Source organism: Caenorhabditis elegans, chromosome III (genome assembly GCF_000002985.6).
Source record: "Caenorhabditis elegans chromosome III".
NCBI classification, from domain to species: Eukaryota; Metazoa; Nematoda; class Chromadorea; order Rhabditida; family Rhabditidae; genus Caenorhabditis; species Caenorhabditis elegans.
In genome coordinates, this window is record NC_003281.10 from 9,435,179 (window position 1) to 9,450,598 (window position 15,420).

Below are 15,420 nucleotides of genomic sequence, written 5' to 3' on the forward strand. Positions count from 1 at the left end.
TGTTTGGCCCAGTGATAAATTGCCCTGAAATTGAAACCTCTTGTTAAAAAGGAATTTAGTTCTAGAAAATGAGTAAATCTTAGGCGAAAATTCTTAATTTTTTTGGAAAGTTGTAGTTTTGCAATCAATTTGAATGTAGGACTTTTCAGATTTTTTTAAAATTTAAATTATTACTTGCACCTTGTTTTCAAGCGACGTTTTTTTCTACGCCCTCGTAAGATATCAGCTTCCTGATTATAAAAAATAAAGATGAATTATTGAAAACTTGAAAACTTTGAAACTCAAGCCTTACATTTGCATCAAACTAAAACTAGAAGAAACGAGTTTTGACTAAAAACACGTTTATAGGTGCCCGCAAAAAGCAAAATGAGATTGTAAGAGGGAAAGCCAAGAAAAGAAATGCAATAGATTGGAAAGGAGAAATAATTTCAAAGTAATACGAAATATAAACATAGAAATGCAATAATTTATCCATCGATTGGAAACTAAATGTCATCATCTTCTTCATCCTCATCTGATTCTCCATTATCCGTCAAGTCACGTCCACTATCCATAGCTTCTTGAACAAGAACATCATACTGAACATCATTCATGTTCATTACTCCCATATCTTCCCGATATCGTTCTCGACGTCTCTGATAGTCGCGGAAAGTTTTTCGAACAGTCTTCTCCTCATAGTCAGCGATCGGTGGAACCTCTGGTTTCATGTCTCCAATCGTGATTTTACTTCCGTCATCGTGAAGATAGGCAGCCAGTTGAATTGTTGGATGAATTATTAAGGTTTCGATTGGAATTTCTGAACTTCCATCTTCAGAGCTATTCTTTGCAAATACATCTTTATCTTCTGGGATTTCATGAGGATATGAAGATATTGATCGCATCATTTGTGACATCACGCCAGTTCCTTCCTGTGCGGATGTGAATTTTCCCTGAAAAATGTGATTTTGTGGAATCATAGTAATTACTAATCAAAATACCAATAAAACAAGTTCTCCATGATGAAGGGGGTGAACTTGACTCAATTCGATGAGAGTATCGTACTCAGGTACCTGAAAAAAATACGTTTAAAAATTTTGTTTTTTAAATCGAGGCGCAACAGTGCTCCACTTTCAAAAAAAAATGAGAACGCTCCGCCCCCAATGATTGGGTCTCGTTAGGTATTGACGGGAAAACCGAAAATTAAAATTTTTTAAAGCATTTTTGTGATGTTTTTCGTGTTTTTCATAATTAAAATTATCCGCAAACAAACCACTGGTCCAAGATCCACATCAATTCTCAGCTCGTTACTATCCACTTCCATTGCATCAGTTTCCCCTGGTGGTCTATTCTCGGCGCTCGATTTATCAACTGTGACATCAATTTTCTAAAAAAAAAAGCTTATTTAAATGTGAAAACTTTTATATATAAAATACCTCAAACTCATAGCATCTCTTCAGCTTCTCAACATGATCGTTCACTTCATTTTCATCTTCAGGCAATACATCACTCGTTGGTACAATGACGATTGAGCTGAATTCATTCTTTTGAAGCACAGACACTTGAATTGATCGTCTGAAATTAGAAATAAGCAATAGTCAAAAATATTTGGCTTTTAATGAAAAGATTACCCCATTCCAGATAATTGATTAAATGGATGTCTTTTGTAATATGATGGAGTGACACTGCTGATCTTTGCGTCTTGATATCCTTGATGGGTAGGTGTTGAAGTAATTTCATAAATGAATGAAACTTCCAACTTTTTCTGATTTCCAGCTTTATCACAATGAATTTTCTGAGGAGAAGATAGTGTGGCAGCCAAATCTTCAAGGACCCGTAGAATTCTAAAAAATTGAATATAAAATTATACTAGTCAACTTCCAATTTCTCACCCCATTTTCTGAATCTCTATTGAATTCATACGACTTCCTCTTTCATTCAGAACACAATCGAATGTTTCATCGCATTTTGGAAGAACTTCTAGCGCTTTTTGTGACAACTCTTTCTCGAAAAATGAGCCAACTCTATCCAAATCACATGCAGGTTGTGGTTCTCCTTCTGGTTCAGGCTCCTCATCCGGTTTTTGCTCTTCTTGCTCTGGCTCTCCTTCGTCTTCTTCAAGAAACGGGGAAGAATCATTTTGTTCCATCATACTATCAGTAAAAATGTCAATAGGATGATCCAATTCTTGAAAAAGCAATGGAGTCAAGTCGTCATCATCTAGATCGGCAAATCGGAACTTTTCGTGGAATCTGAAAATATATAAATTACAAATTGAAATTGGAATATATTTGAAAAATAATAATTTTTGGTAGAAAATTATTGTGGTATTTGATATCAGGGTGTCAATAAATCTATTATCTTGGTGAATATAAAAAATTGAAAACTGCTGTAAGAGCTTCAGAGATTTTTTTTTAAATTTTACACCAAAATTCTTAAAGTTCTTGATTTTTGAGGTTTTTTCGGGAATCTTATGATCCAGTAGCAAACACGATGCCTCGGGTGTTTCCAACAAATCTGGGGATTATAGGGGTTTTTGGCATCCTGATTCCAAATATCTCAATAATTTTCCGCAAAAAAATTCTGAGTTTCAGAATACTTCAAAAATTTAGAAGTCATGTTACAAAACATACGTTTCGATTAATTTCTTCCTTTCAACTTCGGCAATTCTCTCAAGTCTATAGAGATATTCAACCTCATCAAACTTGTCTTCCAAATCTTTTTTCTTTTGCTTCGAAACCAACTCCTTGAGGTTGAAAAGTCTGTTTTCGATATCTTTCACTGCTTCTGGATCCGGAATGAAATTTCTCACAATGTACTGAAAAAAGTGTACTGTATAAAAGTAAAGGATATAAATGGCTTACAAGCAGAATTTTTGCAATGTTCATTCTTTTTATTTTCATCAAAGCATTAACTTTCATCGTTTTTGCAAATGGTTTTGTCATGGATATCCATTTGACGAGATGTCCAAGTTCTTGCCTGAAATTTGGTTTTTTTAAATTATCATTATTGTCTACATCTAGATCGTCAGATTTCTTACATCATAGTCAAGCATTGAATTCCAAGATGACGAGTTTTCATATCAAGAATATTGATTTTCTCTTCCAAAGTGTTCAGCCAAATATTCGATTCTGACAGGTATGCTGGCGGATCCTCATCATAAAGAAAACTGTCGTCATCTTTCAATTGAATAAACTTTGCATAACGAGATAATGATGTCGAGAATTCACATCGCTGGAAGCACAAATTTCGGGCTGACGTTGAGAGTTGTCCCCGAGCAATACGACAAACTTCCCTGAAAACCGATTAAAATTAGTAACAAATAATATATTCCAGTTGCGAAATGTTGCGCTTTTTACGACAAAACTACCGTAACGGGTCTCGAAACGACGAGTTTTTGTTAAATGCGAAAATGGTGTGTACCTTTAAAGAGTACTGTAATCACACTTACATATCGGGTTTGCTCAAGTTTTTTTCATGATTTGTTTAAATTTTTTTGTTTTAATTAAAAAATTTCTTAAGGAAAAACTTTTTAAAAAATCAATTAAAATTCCGCTGTGTTCTTTAAAGGCGCTCATCTCTTTGCATTTAACAAAAATTGTCGTGTCGAGACCTTCACCCAAAAATCGCAACATTTCAGGTAATATTACATACGGCATGTGCTTCGTTGCAAAAAGCTCAATTTTATCCAATCCATCAGTTCCGAGACCTCGTTCAAGAAATGCCTCGCCAGCCGCATCTGTCGACCCGGAGAGCAGCATTTCGAGAAGCACATTTCCAATTTTTACAGCTTTCGTTTTTGTATCGAATAATGAGTGAAGATTGTCTATTTGCTCTTCCCAATTTCGTTTTGTAGTTTCCAGAGAAATGCTGTACAAGTTGAAGCCAAATAGAAGGCGAATGTATCTAAATTTATTTTTAAAAGTAAATTGTTCGAGCTTATCGCAGAAATTCAAAAGCTTACCTCAGCGCAGTATCCCAAAGCGACGAATTAATATTCAATTTAACATTGAAAAGCAGCGTATGACATCCTTGGCCATCTTTTTTTGGTTCAGCTCCAGGAGGCTTCAACTCATTTTGTTTGCAGTCCAGAAATGGCCCATATGTAGTGGCGAGAAATGATACGCCACCAAACGCTGAACTGTAGTGCATATCGTAGAGCATGAGAAGGCTTTGATTGTATTGTAGAAGTGTGTCACTGATATCAATTTCCATATATGGGAACACACCAGCAACAAGTACAATAATCTTCGAATCCATGTCATCAGTTGCTAGAAGGATCGTATTTTGAAGAGATTCACGGAATGTTTCAGTTGAAATCAGAGTTCGCTCGAGACTTTCTTTATGTGCATCTTCGTGTTTGAAAGATGAACCATCCTGAAACAAAATTATTGAGGAACAGTTTTTTTTTCATTGAAAAAAGTCAGATTCTGTCGATTTTTTCAAATTTTAATTTCGAATAGTTCATGTGAAATTAATTAAACAATTCCACGGAAAATACCACGTCAGTAGATCTGATATGGTCGAATTTGATTGAAAAATCAATTATTTCTCTCAATTGTTTGTTGCAAAACACGTCGATCATATCATCAAGGTTAGTTTCTTACCTCATCAAGCCTCTGGTATACGAATGCGATTTCCTCTTGACTGATGTTCGGTGTCGTTTCTGCCAATTCGATAGCTCCTTCGATGGCTTCAACATCTGAAATTTTCGATATTGATTAAGGAGTCTCTAATTAGAATTAATTTCAGATGATGTTCACAGCAAAGTGTGCCATGCAAAACATCAGAAACGTGGCGATCGTTGGATCAGGGCAGATGGGATCGGGAATAGCTCAAGTTACGGCGAGTAGTGGATTCAATGTGATGCTGGCCGATGTTAATAAAAAAGCACTTGATAGAGCGATGAAGGCAATTAGTCAAAGTGTGACGCATCTTTCAAAAAAGCAAAAAGGAACTGATAAGGTATATATCGTAATTGTTTGAAGATTCTCATTCTTGTTTTTTCCAGGAAAAGTCGGATTTCGTGACTCTCACAATGTCACGTATCAAAACGTGTAACAATGTGTCAACCGCCGTTGCTGATGCCGATCTGATCATCGAAGCCGCCATTGAGAACATCGATTTGAAGCGGGGAATCTTTGCCCAAATCGAGCAGTCTTGCAAGAAGGATTCGATTTTGACCACGAACACTTCATCGTTCCTTCTTGAGGATGTCGCCAAAGGATTGCAAGATAAAACTCGCTTCGGAGGACTCCACTTCTTCAATCCGGTGCCAGTTATGAAGCTTCTCGAGGTAATTCGATCTGATGACACTTCGGATGAAACATATGCAACGCTGATCAAGTTTGGAACAGCTGTTGGAAAAACAACAGTCGCTTGTAAGGATAGTCCTGGATTCATTGTCAATCGTCTGCTTATTCCATACTTTTTCGAAGCAGCGAGAATGTATGAACGAGGAGATGCATCAATGACCGTATGTTGATTTTCAGCTTTCTAAAAACTCCAAATATCGTTTCAGGACATCGATGAAGCCATGAAGTTGGGAGCAGGACATCCAATGGGACCATTCGAGCTGGCCGACTACATTGGTCTCGACACGGTCAAATTCGTCATGGATGGATGGGCAGCAAAGTATCCAGAAGTACAACTATTCGAAGCAAGTCCATTGGTAGATAAGCTGGTTGCCGAGGGAAAACTTGGAAGAAAAACTGGTGACGGATTCTACTCGTACAAGAAATAATAGGAAAGATTACTTCTGTTTTTTGATAGAATAAAACATTCTTACTTTTGATTCTTGTAGTGAATTCTCCAAGATTGCTTATAAATGGCTTCTCACGAACACAATTCCAGTGGAGTTTGGCGATTTTTTCGGATGCAGCTCTGAATTTCAATAGATATTTCGAACTATTATATAGATCTCTTACTTGACTGAAAATCGAACTTTTCCCGTTTCCACATCTAACAAATGTATTATGCCTTTACTTGTAGCTGCTGCGAGAAAGCGTCCATCCGGTGAAAAGTGCAATGCAGAAACAGAGCTGTCCAATTTACATTCGGTTCCGACAGCTTGAATCATATTGATATTGGTCTGAAATATCCTGATTTGATAATATTTTTGAAATCTTCCTGTTACCTTCCAAATCATTTTCCATGATGTTCTTTTCAACAATATTTCGCCAGTTTTCGATCCAAGAGCGATGAGATCATTTTGCGAACTGAAACACATACTCGACACTTTGAATGGTGTGCGGAATGTCCGCCTATTATTGAGAATTTGAGTTTTGACTATTGAAAAGTCCATCTGAAATGAAGAATCGATAGTAGGGGTGCCTGGTCCGTAGCTCGAACAGGTATTCAATATTCAAGTCCTAGAAATTTGAAAGAACACAACACACAAAATGGAATTATCACAAAGTTCATAAAAATTGATTAATTATAACAATATGAATAATGTGCGTAGTGCACGTTTAAAGTCAGGTACAAGAGTGGAACGATAAAAGATCAAAAGTTGAACAGGGAGAACATTGTGGAGACGAAAATGATTGAGCAAAATGATTCACAAAGTCTAAAAAATTTAATAGAAGAACGAAGCACTGCCTCCTAATCTCTGGCACTGCCGTGACTTAATGCGACCTCTTCTCGAATAGCTTGAATTTCATGGAATCTTCCGCGTTGCATAACCTGCATGTACTTTTGCATTCTATTCCTTCGTGCACGTCTTTTAGATGATACTGATTGCCCTTTTCCTGGTTCTGTTTCCGTCTCTTCTTCAATCTCTTCAAAGTCTTCCTCGAACTCTTCTTCTTCTTGTGGTGTTCCTTCTGACGGCTCAGGTGGTGTATTGGCTCCGTTTGCAACAGGTTGATTGAGTTGAGCGTATTTCGATCTCTGCAAAAAATTACTTGGTGAATATAAAGATGTGATACTCTATTACCTTGATAGCGAATCCCCAGTGGTGCGGTTGTGGTTGTCCTGGGTCCACGGATACTCCGTTTGGTGAATTTTGATAGTCGGTTCCAGATACGCTGGCAGCTTGACTTCCCAACTCGCCAATAATTGTATTAATGAGCACAATATTTTCATGTTCCACAATTTCACGGTGTTTTCTCTTATTCTTCTTCTTTCTTTGGCGCTCAGACGAGTCGGAATCCGAATCCACTTGTTTATCTCGCTTGTCTTTAGCAGCCTTGTGCAAAGCCATCACATATGCTCCCTTTTCAATCGAATATCCTCTGGCTTGTTCGAATGCGTCAATTGCTTCATGTGAACTCCATCCAAGCCGGTCAATCAAAAAACGGCAGATCAGATAGCCACATCGATTAATACCATTAGTGCAGTGTACTCCAATCAAAGCATCTGGATCGTCGCATTTGTCAGTATAATCTTGAATTACTTGATGGAAGGACTCAACGCAATCATCTCTTTCGATAAACCTGGAAGTTAATTTTATTAGTTTCAATACGGTATCTGGTGATTTACCCTCTCCCAGGACAGTTGACTTTCTCATATTGTACACACATGCCAGTAATATCCTTTTTATCATAGTATCTGTCCGTGTCTGATAAGTCGACCACTAATCCAAGGTACTGACCACGTTCCGATAACTGAAACAAAATATTGTTATGTAGGGAAAACAATGTGTCCAGTTTACCTGTCGAAATAAATCATTTGTTGTGAATCTCTGCTCTTTATGAATTTTCGTGGATAACTGACTGTTGATTGGTGTCTTGAAAACAATGAATCGGGTTCGTGGAATGACATTGCCAACCGGTTGAAATTTAGACCAGCTGAAAATAAAACATGAAACTTGAGGTTAAAACATGTAAAGCAATAACAAGTTTTAATCGCTCACACCTAACTGAAATCGTGTAGGGCAGCGACTGCAGTGGTTTTTGAAATTTTCTCATTCAAATCATTTCAACTGCTCTCTCAACCGCCAACATACACGCATGTTCCTAATTTCTTTATATTTAAAACGAGACGAAGGAATATAGGCGGTAGTGAAACGGAGAATCAATGCAATGACCACAAATGTTATCGAAAATATAAAAAATATATCAATGCCAAATCCAAACAGCGTTTCATGGAGTTTATCTGGCCTTCTGATCTGGCAGTCTCCAAGAAAAGCTTCAAACAAGACCAATAATAAACAAAAATAATGAAATGCTCACTCTTTAGGGACTACTCGGCACACGCGCACCATTTTTACTCAAAAGGGCAAGACGAAAACAAACGGAAAAGTATGGATTGGGTTTGATACGCGTGCTGAATAGTCGAGTAGAAATTGCCAAATATTGCCGTCCGGGACTTGAATTTTCGGAGAAAGAAGACGTCGGGCAGTGACTTCAGATGATGTCGAACTCGGCTTACTTTCGAAGCGACCACAAATCGATAAATTTTGTGTCACAGAAAGAGTGCGAATTACGAATTGCGGCAGAGACAGCAGCCGCTTGCCAATCGATTGCGCGTGAGAGAGTGCGAGACGGCGCGAAACTTGGCTGCCAGCTGTCGTGGTGAGATATCGCACAATAGGAATGCAGTGCGCCTTTAAAGAAAAACGAGCGGGAGTTTGAACTTAAGTTGTTTGCGACAAGCATAGTTCTAGTCTGTTAAATCTAAAATACAATTCGTTACGTTGAGTATTGACAAAGAACAAAAATTAAAATTATAAGAACATTTTATTTGGATCAAGTAGTAATTTATGCATAAGAAAATAAGAAATATGTACAAATTAGAAGGAGTTCGGTCTGTAATCAGATGAGAATCAGAATTGTTGTAATAAATGATTCCTGAAGAAGTGAAAAACTGAAAGATGAATGGGGGAGAATACACAGGTTAGTAAATGCAAGGGATTCATGCGGGATGGCTTTCTTCAGGCAATTTAAAAGATTATCAGGAAAAAAGACTACAGAATTTCAAATTGTCACACTAGTGAGGTTATTAAATATTATCTCTAGTTTCTTGCACCTCAATAATTACTCAATTTTTTTAAATCTCGGGCATTGTTTATCTCTTATTTTCCAGTTTAAAATTAAACAAATCGTGATACAAACTGAAAAATTGGAATCTTGAGGTGCAAGACTAAATGTGACAAGGGATAATATGATGGCTAATCTGGAATTAACAAATATTTAACTAATATGGATACTATTGGGAAAAACTATTTCATTTTTTTCACAACACTTTATTCCATTATGAACTTTTTTTAGAACTTTGTGAAAAAAATGTGATCGTTATTTCCAAATAGGATCTTACCACACATTTTGTGGAGGCTCTAAATAATCATGTACAGAAGTGAAAACTCCGGCAATGGCCCCTGCAATAGTTGCAATTGAACTGAGAATTAAATGAATAATTTGATGGAAAAATTGAACAACAAAATGTAGAAGGTGGTTTATGTTTTCTCCGAGGTTTTCTCCAAGCTCATGGAATCCAAAGAAGACCTGAAATTTGAAATTGGGAGAGATACACTTACAATAGGTCTACATGTCCGAATATTATAATAAAAGTTTCATATTTGGTTGGTTTTGAGTATTTTAATAAAAGTTTTGCGAAATTGCCAAACTGTTGGAAATGTTGGGCTTTAGTAAAACTAGAAAAAATCCAGCAAAATGTTAAACGTTTTATTAGGTTATTTGAGCACATTAATGTGATTTTCAAGGATTACTTTTTTAATCTAGAAAGGACTGGAGCGGCAAAATCTCAACTTCTAGAATTGGAACTTCACGATGCATTATTGACGTGTGCTTTACTTTTTATGAAACGTACATTTTCGGACAATCCATGCCAAATTGCAGTGAACAAAGTTCCAAACACAGTGAAACCTTTTGAAATTGTTTGGAAGAATTCGGAGATTGCTGAAAATGCCATGAGATTACTGTAAACGAAATAAAATCTAACTTACTTATAAACATTTCATCAAGCAATCCACTCATAACTTTTGGTAACTCTTCAGACAAAACATATGGATCCGGCTCACAAAGAGCATCAAACAATGGTGAGAATGGTCCGGAGAAGTATCTACAGAAGAATGATGGTTGTGTAGAAACACCACGCAAAAGTTTGATAAAGGAAATAAATGTGATTCCGAAGAAGAAAATTGCAAAGCCCAGAAGGACACTCGGGAAGTATTCACTGAAAATTATTAGAATAAATTATTGGAATTTAACTTTTTTGGAATGAACAAATGTTTTGAAAGTATATTAATTATTATAGATTTTGTCTATTATTAGTGTAGGGGGTTCAAATAGGCAACTTTGCCCAAACAATTTCCAAAAGGCGAAATCTTCCAAAAATTTTAGCAAATTACGAATACGTTAACTGAATATGTTTAAAAAAATATCTGACAAAAATGTTGAGCTTTTTATTATGGGATTTGGTCATGTGTACTTAACACCGTTCTGCATATTAATGACTATTTTTTCTAGAGAGCACCCATATCAGAAGGGAACCCAAATGTTTTTATAATTTGGCAAATTACCAAAAATGTGACTGGAAGCATTAACAAAATTTTGAACAATATTCGAGGTTTCAAAATCATGATATTTTAGATATTTTGGACTGTTTTGAGTCAAATTGTTAATGACAGCATTTTAAGAGCTCCCAACACATAGTGTTTCCAATGTTATACCCAATCAATAATAGCAAGTCAATAAACTACCTCTACACTATTTCTGGTAATAGGCGAAACCTCTACACTGTCAGTCACTTTGTAAGGTGTGCCTATGTATTTCCATAATATTTCATACAAATTGTTCTTCCGAGAACATATACTAAAATTGGAACAATACAGAGAAGATTAGCATGGCCCCTGCGCAAGGATGACACGCAAATTCGTGAAGCGTTCCAAATTTTTTGACTAATTTCTGGTATTATTGTTTAGAATTGTAAGAAAATTTTACATTCCAGAAAATGTATCCAAAAAACTTACGCAAACTCGGAGCGTATAGTTGCATGAAGTGCTGGATCCGAAATACGAACGACAAATTGTTGATACTTTGCTTTCAAACTCTCGTAATAAGGCATCACAAAGTTCTCAATTTTCTTGCAAGTAGTACAATCCGATGGTTTTTCCTCCTTCACTTCGTCCTCATTTGGAGCCAGAATTTCAATTTCTTGCACAACTGAGCTAGAGGGTGTAGGCTCTGGGAGCCCATTTGTTGGGATTTCGACCACTTTTGGTGCTTCCTGTAATACATAAATTAGTTAGGAAGATGAATACAGTTTAGGAATATTGTATTTATAACAACGAAATATATTTTAATTTATATTTAATTCAAAAAATTTGAGCTTTATTAATTTGAGAGTTGAATTAATAAACAAAGTTACAAAAAATTCGTTGCTATATTTTTTTACTTGAAAAATATAGTTTTGACATACTTGAATAGTTACAGTTGGAACGAGAACCATGGCGGGAGTAGTAGGTTGCTCTTCGCTGCTCGTCGAAACTGAAACATCTCACATGAGTTTGAGTTGTTCTCCTGCTCTTTTTCGCTCTATTTACAATTGAGACACACCGCATAAGAAGAGTAGGAAATTGTCAAACAAAACATACGCACAGTATTTCTCAGGTTGCTGCTGCTGCCTTTTCTCAATTCTCTCCTTTTCATAAAACTTTCCAAAAAACTATCTCAGAAGTACAAAGAAAGTAACAACACAAAGATGAGTTCTGTTGGAGGGAGAAGCAACGGGAGCAGTGAACCCGAAGAGCACAGAAAAATTGGCACCATGCCAGAATAAGCCATGAAAACCTATAGAGTATACGAGACAAGGAGAGCGTAAAGATGTTGAGAACGTGTTAGATGATGACGTAGATAGGAAAAGAGAAACGTCTTCTGGATGAGCTCTTCTGATGGATGAGCTTTGAAATATCTTCTACTTTTGATTGGTTTTGTACTGACTTTTATGCACAGATTTCAAAAAGATTCCAATCAGTTTTGAAACATGCAGTTTTCGTATAAACTTTGTATTTTAAGATGGAGTGGCGGCAGTAAGAAAGTTGTCTAAATACATTATTAATCCAAAATTACCAATTATCGTGACTCGAAAATGATTTGGCTTTTGAAAAATTTTTTCTGGTATATTTCCAAATTTACGGGAAAATGGGTATTTTTGAGTAGCTTAAGCACTCTCATATGTTTACAACACTACAATAAAAGTTTTTATGAAAAGTTTCACTAGAGACACCACGGATTCAAGATCTGGTAGATTTCCGGATCTGGAACAGTGTCAAATCCGGAAACCGTAATTCGGCCAGATCTTGAATTCGTGGTGTCTCTTTCACTATGTTGTTTGGTCATGTTAGCACTATTACAGCGTTTCCAACAGTTTTCCCACTGGCGCTCCATATGTTATAAGCATTACGGTAGATCAAAATTCAGAAATTAGTTGGCAACAAATCTATAAACTATTTTTTCAGAAATTTGGCAATTCGCCAAAAATGTAGCTGACAATTTAGAACAACTACTAACTTTTTGAAGTGTTGAATTATGGCTCTTGGTAAAATTAGATTATTTTAAGAGTATTTCTTTCGAGAACATATACTAAAATTGAAACAATACAGAGAAGATATATGTAAAACTCTATGTCAGAAATTAGTCAAAAAATTTGGAACGCTTCACGAATTTGCGTGTCATCCTTGCGCAGGGGCCATGCTAATCTTCTCTGTATTGTTCCAATTTTAGTATATGTTCTCGGAAGAACAATTTGTATGAAATATTATGGAAATATATAGGCACACCTTACAAAGTGACTGACAGTGTAGAGGTTTCGCCTATTACCAGAAATAGTGTAGAGGTAGTTTATTGACTTGCTATTATTGATTGGGTATAACATTGGAAACACTATGTGTTGGGAGCTCTAAAAATGCATTTAAGAAACATTGAGCCCAAAATGTTCAGAATACATTAATTTTAAAAAAAATTTAATTTTTTAATGTGAATTTTTTTTTCAAAATCCCCACTGACAAAACACCACTTTTATATTTGTCAAAAAAAAACCTCCAAAAAGTCTATCGAAGAAAAAACAGCACATATTTTGCCAACCGACAATTTTTTTTGACAAAACTAAAAATAACAGAGATAACAGATGTCTACTTACCTCCTTTCTTGTCCTTTGATTTTTTCTCCGGATTTTGATTTCTATTACGGAAGACAGAGGTGAGACTGGAGACCATGCTGAAATATTTCATGCGTTTGGTTAGAATTTGGAAAGTTAGAAATTCTAAATTTCTTATTAGAAAGAAGAAATTATAATGGCGGAAGCTTATTAGAAACAAGGGAAATTGTTAATAATTCCATGTCAAAATGTATTAATCTGTTTGCCGATTATGAATATTATGCGGAAACGGAAAAAAGCGGACAGGAATTTTGTAAGTAAAGCAAGGCGGCAAAATGTAAATATTTAGACGAAGGATGATGGATAGATGAGGTTCAAGTGAAGATGGGGGTCTTTACACGATTTCCGGGGACCCTGATGTAGGTAGAAATCCGAGCGGGAAAGCTTTACACACACTTCGCGCACCTGTCATTTGGTAGATGCGGTGTAATAAAAGGAACAATTGGGAATTAGAGAGTCGTGGGAAATGCTTGGTAATTATATTCCGAATAAGTGAAAAATTGAATTGGAAATTGGAAGAAATTAGGTATGAAATTGGTAAAATTTGTGAGAGCACTGAGAACACAAACTTTCAAAAACTTAAATAATATGTATAAATTGAAATCAGATATAAAAATTAAACATTTAAATTCTAATATTTTCCTGAAAAATCCCTCCTAAAATGTTCTGTAAAAGTTTTGGTAAATTGCCAAATTTACCAAAAAATTTAGTTAAAAAAAGACAAATTAAAAATAATTTTGCATATTGTCGATTCCCATAATGGTTAAATGCAAATAATTAATATAGAAAATTCGTTAAAAAATTTTCAATAAATTTCAAAAGTATATTAATATTGGAAGTTGACCAAAAAAAAAGAGTATTTGTATTTTAACATTATATGGGTTCAAATATGCAAAATTGCCCAAAAAGTTTCAAGAAACATGAATATTTCAAAAATTTGGCAAATGACCACAACTGTCTGAAAATTTTCAAATCTGAAACCGTTTTCGCGTTTTTTGACAATTATATTTTATTATGAATCACCAGTACCTGCCAACTTTAAAAAGATTTTCAAAATTTTCAAAATTTTTCATAATCATGTTTTCTGGATATTTCGGACTATTATGAGTCATATTTCATTTACAGACCTTCCTTTTGAGACCTTCCAACACTGAGTGTTTCCAATGTTATACCCAATCAATAATCTCAAGTCAATAAACTACCTCTGTCTTATTTTTGGTAATAGGCGAAACCTCTACACTGTCAGTCACTTTGTAAGGTGTGCCTATATAATTCCATAATATTTCATACAAATCGTTCTTCCAAGAACATATACTAAAATTGGAACAATACAGAGAAGATTAGCATGGCCCCTGCGCAAGGATGACACGCAAATTCGTGAAGCGTTCCAAATTTTTTGACTAATTTCTGACATAGAATTTTACATGACAAGAAAGTCGGTGTAACTAAATTTTTTCTATATTTAACTTACCAGTTCTTCTTGAATAAATCTGTGGTCTTCTCAGAATAGTTCGAACTTCGATATCTTCTTCACTTTCTGATTGCTCCAAATAGTTTCTTCTAGCTTCAATGTAAGCACTGTATCGGTTTTGAACTTCTGAATTTTTGAAAACTATAATTTTTCAGTTTTTTATTTAGTTACCATAGCGACCGGACATGTTTTGAAGATAAGAAAACTATTTTAGGAATAAGTTGAATCAAGAACAAGAAAGACTGATTGAAAAGACGGAACTTTGCGGGAAAAGCAATTGAAAAAAAAATAAGTGGATGTCAAATAGTCACCAATCACAGCAGACATTTCACAGAACAGAGAAATTTACATAAATAAACATTCCAAAAATGTTAGAAAATTGCTTGTTGGCAGATAACAGGAACAAATCAGGATAAAAATTAAAGAAAATATTCCACACACTATATCCAAAGTACGGTGAAACTCTAGACGTCTGTTCCAACTGTCCATAGTAATTTGGATGAAGATTCATGTAATAAAAGGGTATTGAGAGACTCAGAGATCTTGCGGACATGACAAATATGGGCATTATTATGTTTATATATTAAAATGGATGTAGAATGGGAGGAAGAGAACGGAAGAACAACGTTAAGTCATGAAGTTTAGTAAACATTTGAAGATGAGGAATATATACTTTTCATTTTAATATAATTATTTGGAAAGCTTGATTTTATTATTGAACCGGGGAAAAGGTGTGACAAAAACCTGAATGTAAGTAAATAAATGAATTCCACCGAATCAAAAGTTGACCTTGAATTCTCATGTTGTTTGTTTAGATTCCGCTTGGAATCCTCCACGTGGTTTACCTTATTACC

General features: G+C 35.3%; 4 protein-coding genes and 4 non-coding genes across 12 annotated transcripts; 4 read left to right on the top strand and 4 right to left on the bottom strand.

Moving 5' to 3' along the window:
- Nucleotides 1-328: 328 nt before the first annotated feature.
- Nucleotides 329-6,282, bottom strand: emb-30 (Abnormal embryogenesis protein 30). The gene is made up of 15 exons (NM_066673.8): nt 6,113-6,282; nt 5,904-6,067; nt 5,765-5,859; nt 4,584-4,678; nt 3,941-4,353; nt 3,631-3,882; nt 3,017-3,271; nt 2,841-2,955; nt 2,610-2,794; nt 1,869-2,228; nt 1,608-1,820; nt 1,413-1,551; nt 1,250-1,363; nt 978-1,049; nt 329-929 (listed from the first exon to the last, which is right to left on the bottom strand). Exons 1-15 carry the CDS (start codon nt 6,278-6,280, stop codon nt 486-488), a joined length of 3,084 nt encoding a protein of 1,027 aa, NP_499074.2. The 5' UTR covers nt 6,281-6,282; the 3' UTR covers nt 329-485.
- On the top strand, nt 4,521-5,768 carry F54C8.1 (putative 3-hydroxyacyl-CoA dehydrogenase F54C8.1). Its single transcript, NM_066674.2, has 4 exons — nt 4,521-4,570; nt 4,729-4,941; nt 4,988-5,452; nt 5,498-5,768. Exons 2-4 carry the CDS (start codon nt 4,732-4,734, stop codon nt 5,717-5,719), a joined length of 897 nt encoding a protein of 298 aa, NP_499075.1. The 5' UTR covers nt 4,521-4,570; nt 4,729-4,731; the 3' UTR covers nt 5,720-5,768.
- Nucleotides 6,283-6,378: 96 nt separating the features above from the next.
- Nucleotides 6,379-8,456, bottom strand: pir-2 (the record flags this gene model as incomplete). 2 transcript variants are annotated; one of them, NM_001268059.2, is made up of 5 exons in its annotated part: nt 6,379-6,867; nt 6,914-7,412; nt 7,459-7,583; nt 7,631-7,766; nt 8,151-8,456. In NM_001268059.2, the coding sequence occupies 5 exons, from the start codon at nt 8,180-8,182 to the stop codon at nt 6,580-6,582; spliced, it is 1,080 nt and encodes a 359-aa protein (NP_001254988.1). The 2 variants fall into 2 exon arrangements, with proteins under 2 accessions (NP_001254988.1, NP_001254989.1); NM_001268060.3 differs by lacking the exons at nt 7,631-7,766; nt 8,151-8,456 and having other exon boundaries at nt 6,580-6,867; nt 7,459-7,499.
- Nucleotides 8,457-8,637: 181 nt separating this feature from the next.
- F54C8.6 (uncharacterized protein) lies at nt 8,638-14,753 on the bottom strand (the record flags this gene model as incomplete). Of its 4 annotated transcripts, none has more annotated exons than NM_001268062.3 (7): nt 8,638-9,422; nt 9,748-9,836; nt 9,884-10,113; nt 10,910-11,166; nt 11,359-11,426; nt 13,078-13,154; nt 14,567-14,693. In NM_001268062.3, 6 exons carry the CDS (start codon nt 13,151-13,153, stop codon nt 9,231-9,233), a joined length of 912 nt encoding a protein of 303 aa, NP_001254991.1. The 4 variants fall into 4 exon arrangements, with proteins under 4 accessions (NP_001254991.1, NP_001254990.1, NP_001254992.1 ...); NM_001268061.3 differs by lacking the exon at nt 13,078-13,154 and adding an exon at nt 14,738-14,753 and having other exon boundaries at nt 9,231-9,422; nt 14,567-14,692; NM_001268063.3 differs by lacking the exons at nt 13,078-13,154; nt 14,567-14,693 and having other exon boundaries at nt 9,231-9,422; nt 11,359-11,388.
- Nucleotides 10,733-10,834, top strand: F54C8.8. Its single transcript, NR_002641.1, has one exon. It is a non-coding gene; the product is annotated as a small nuclear RNA F54C8.8 (small nuclear RNA).
- F54C8.11 lies at nt 12,570-12,681 on the top strand. Its single transcript, NR_052618.1, has one exon. It is a non-coding gene; the product is annotated as an Unclassified non-coding RNA F54C8.11 (non-coding RNA).
- On the bottom strand, nt 12,580-12,681 carry F54C8.9. Its single transcript, NR_002642.1, has one exon. It is a non-coding gene; the product is annotated as a small nuclear RNA F54C8.9 (small nuclear RNA).
- F54C8.10 lies at nt 14,391-14,492 on the top strand. The gene has a single exon (NR_002640.1). It is a non-coding gene; the product is annotated as a small nuclear RNA F54C8.10 (small nuclear RNA).
- Nucleotides 14,754-15,420: the final 667 nt, after the last annotated feature.

Coding starts and splice junctions, on each gene's coding strand:
- F54C8.1 (NM_066674.2), top strand. CDS start 4,732: ATGTTCACAGCAAAGTGTGCCATGCAAAACATCAGAAACGTGGCGATC. Junction 4,942..4,987: donor AGCAAAAAGGAACTGATAAG/GTATATATCGTA, acceptor TGTTTTTTCCAG/GAAAAGTCGGATTTCGTGAC. Junction 5,453..5,497: donor GAGGAGATGCATCAATGACC/GTATGTTGATTT, acceptor ATATCGTTTCAG/GACATCGATGAAGCCATGAA.
- emb-30 (NM_066673.8), bottom strand. CDS start 6,280: ATGGACTTTTCAATAGTCAAAACTCAAATTCTCAATAATAGGCGGACA. Junction 6,068..6,112: donor CATGGAAAATGATTTGGAAG/GTAACAGGAAGA, acceptor AGGATATTTCAG/ACCAATATCAATATGATTCA. Junction 5,860..5,903: donor AAAGTTCGATTTTCAGTCAA/GTAAGAGATCTA, acceptor ATTGAAATTCAG/AGCTGCATCCGAAAAAATCG.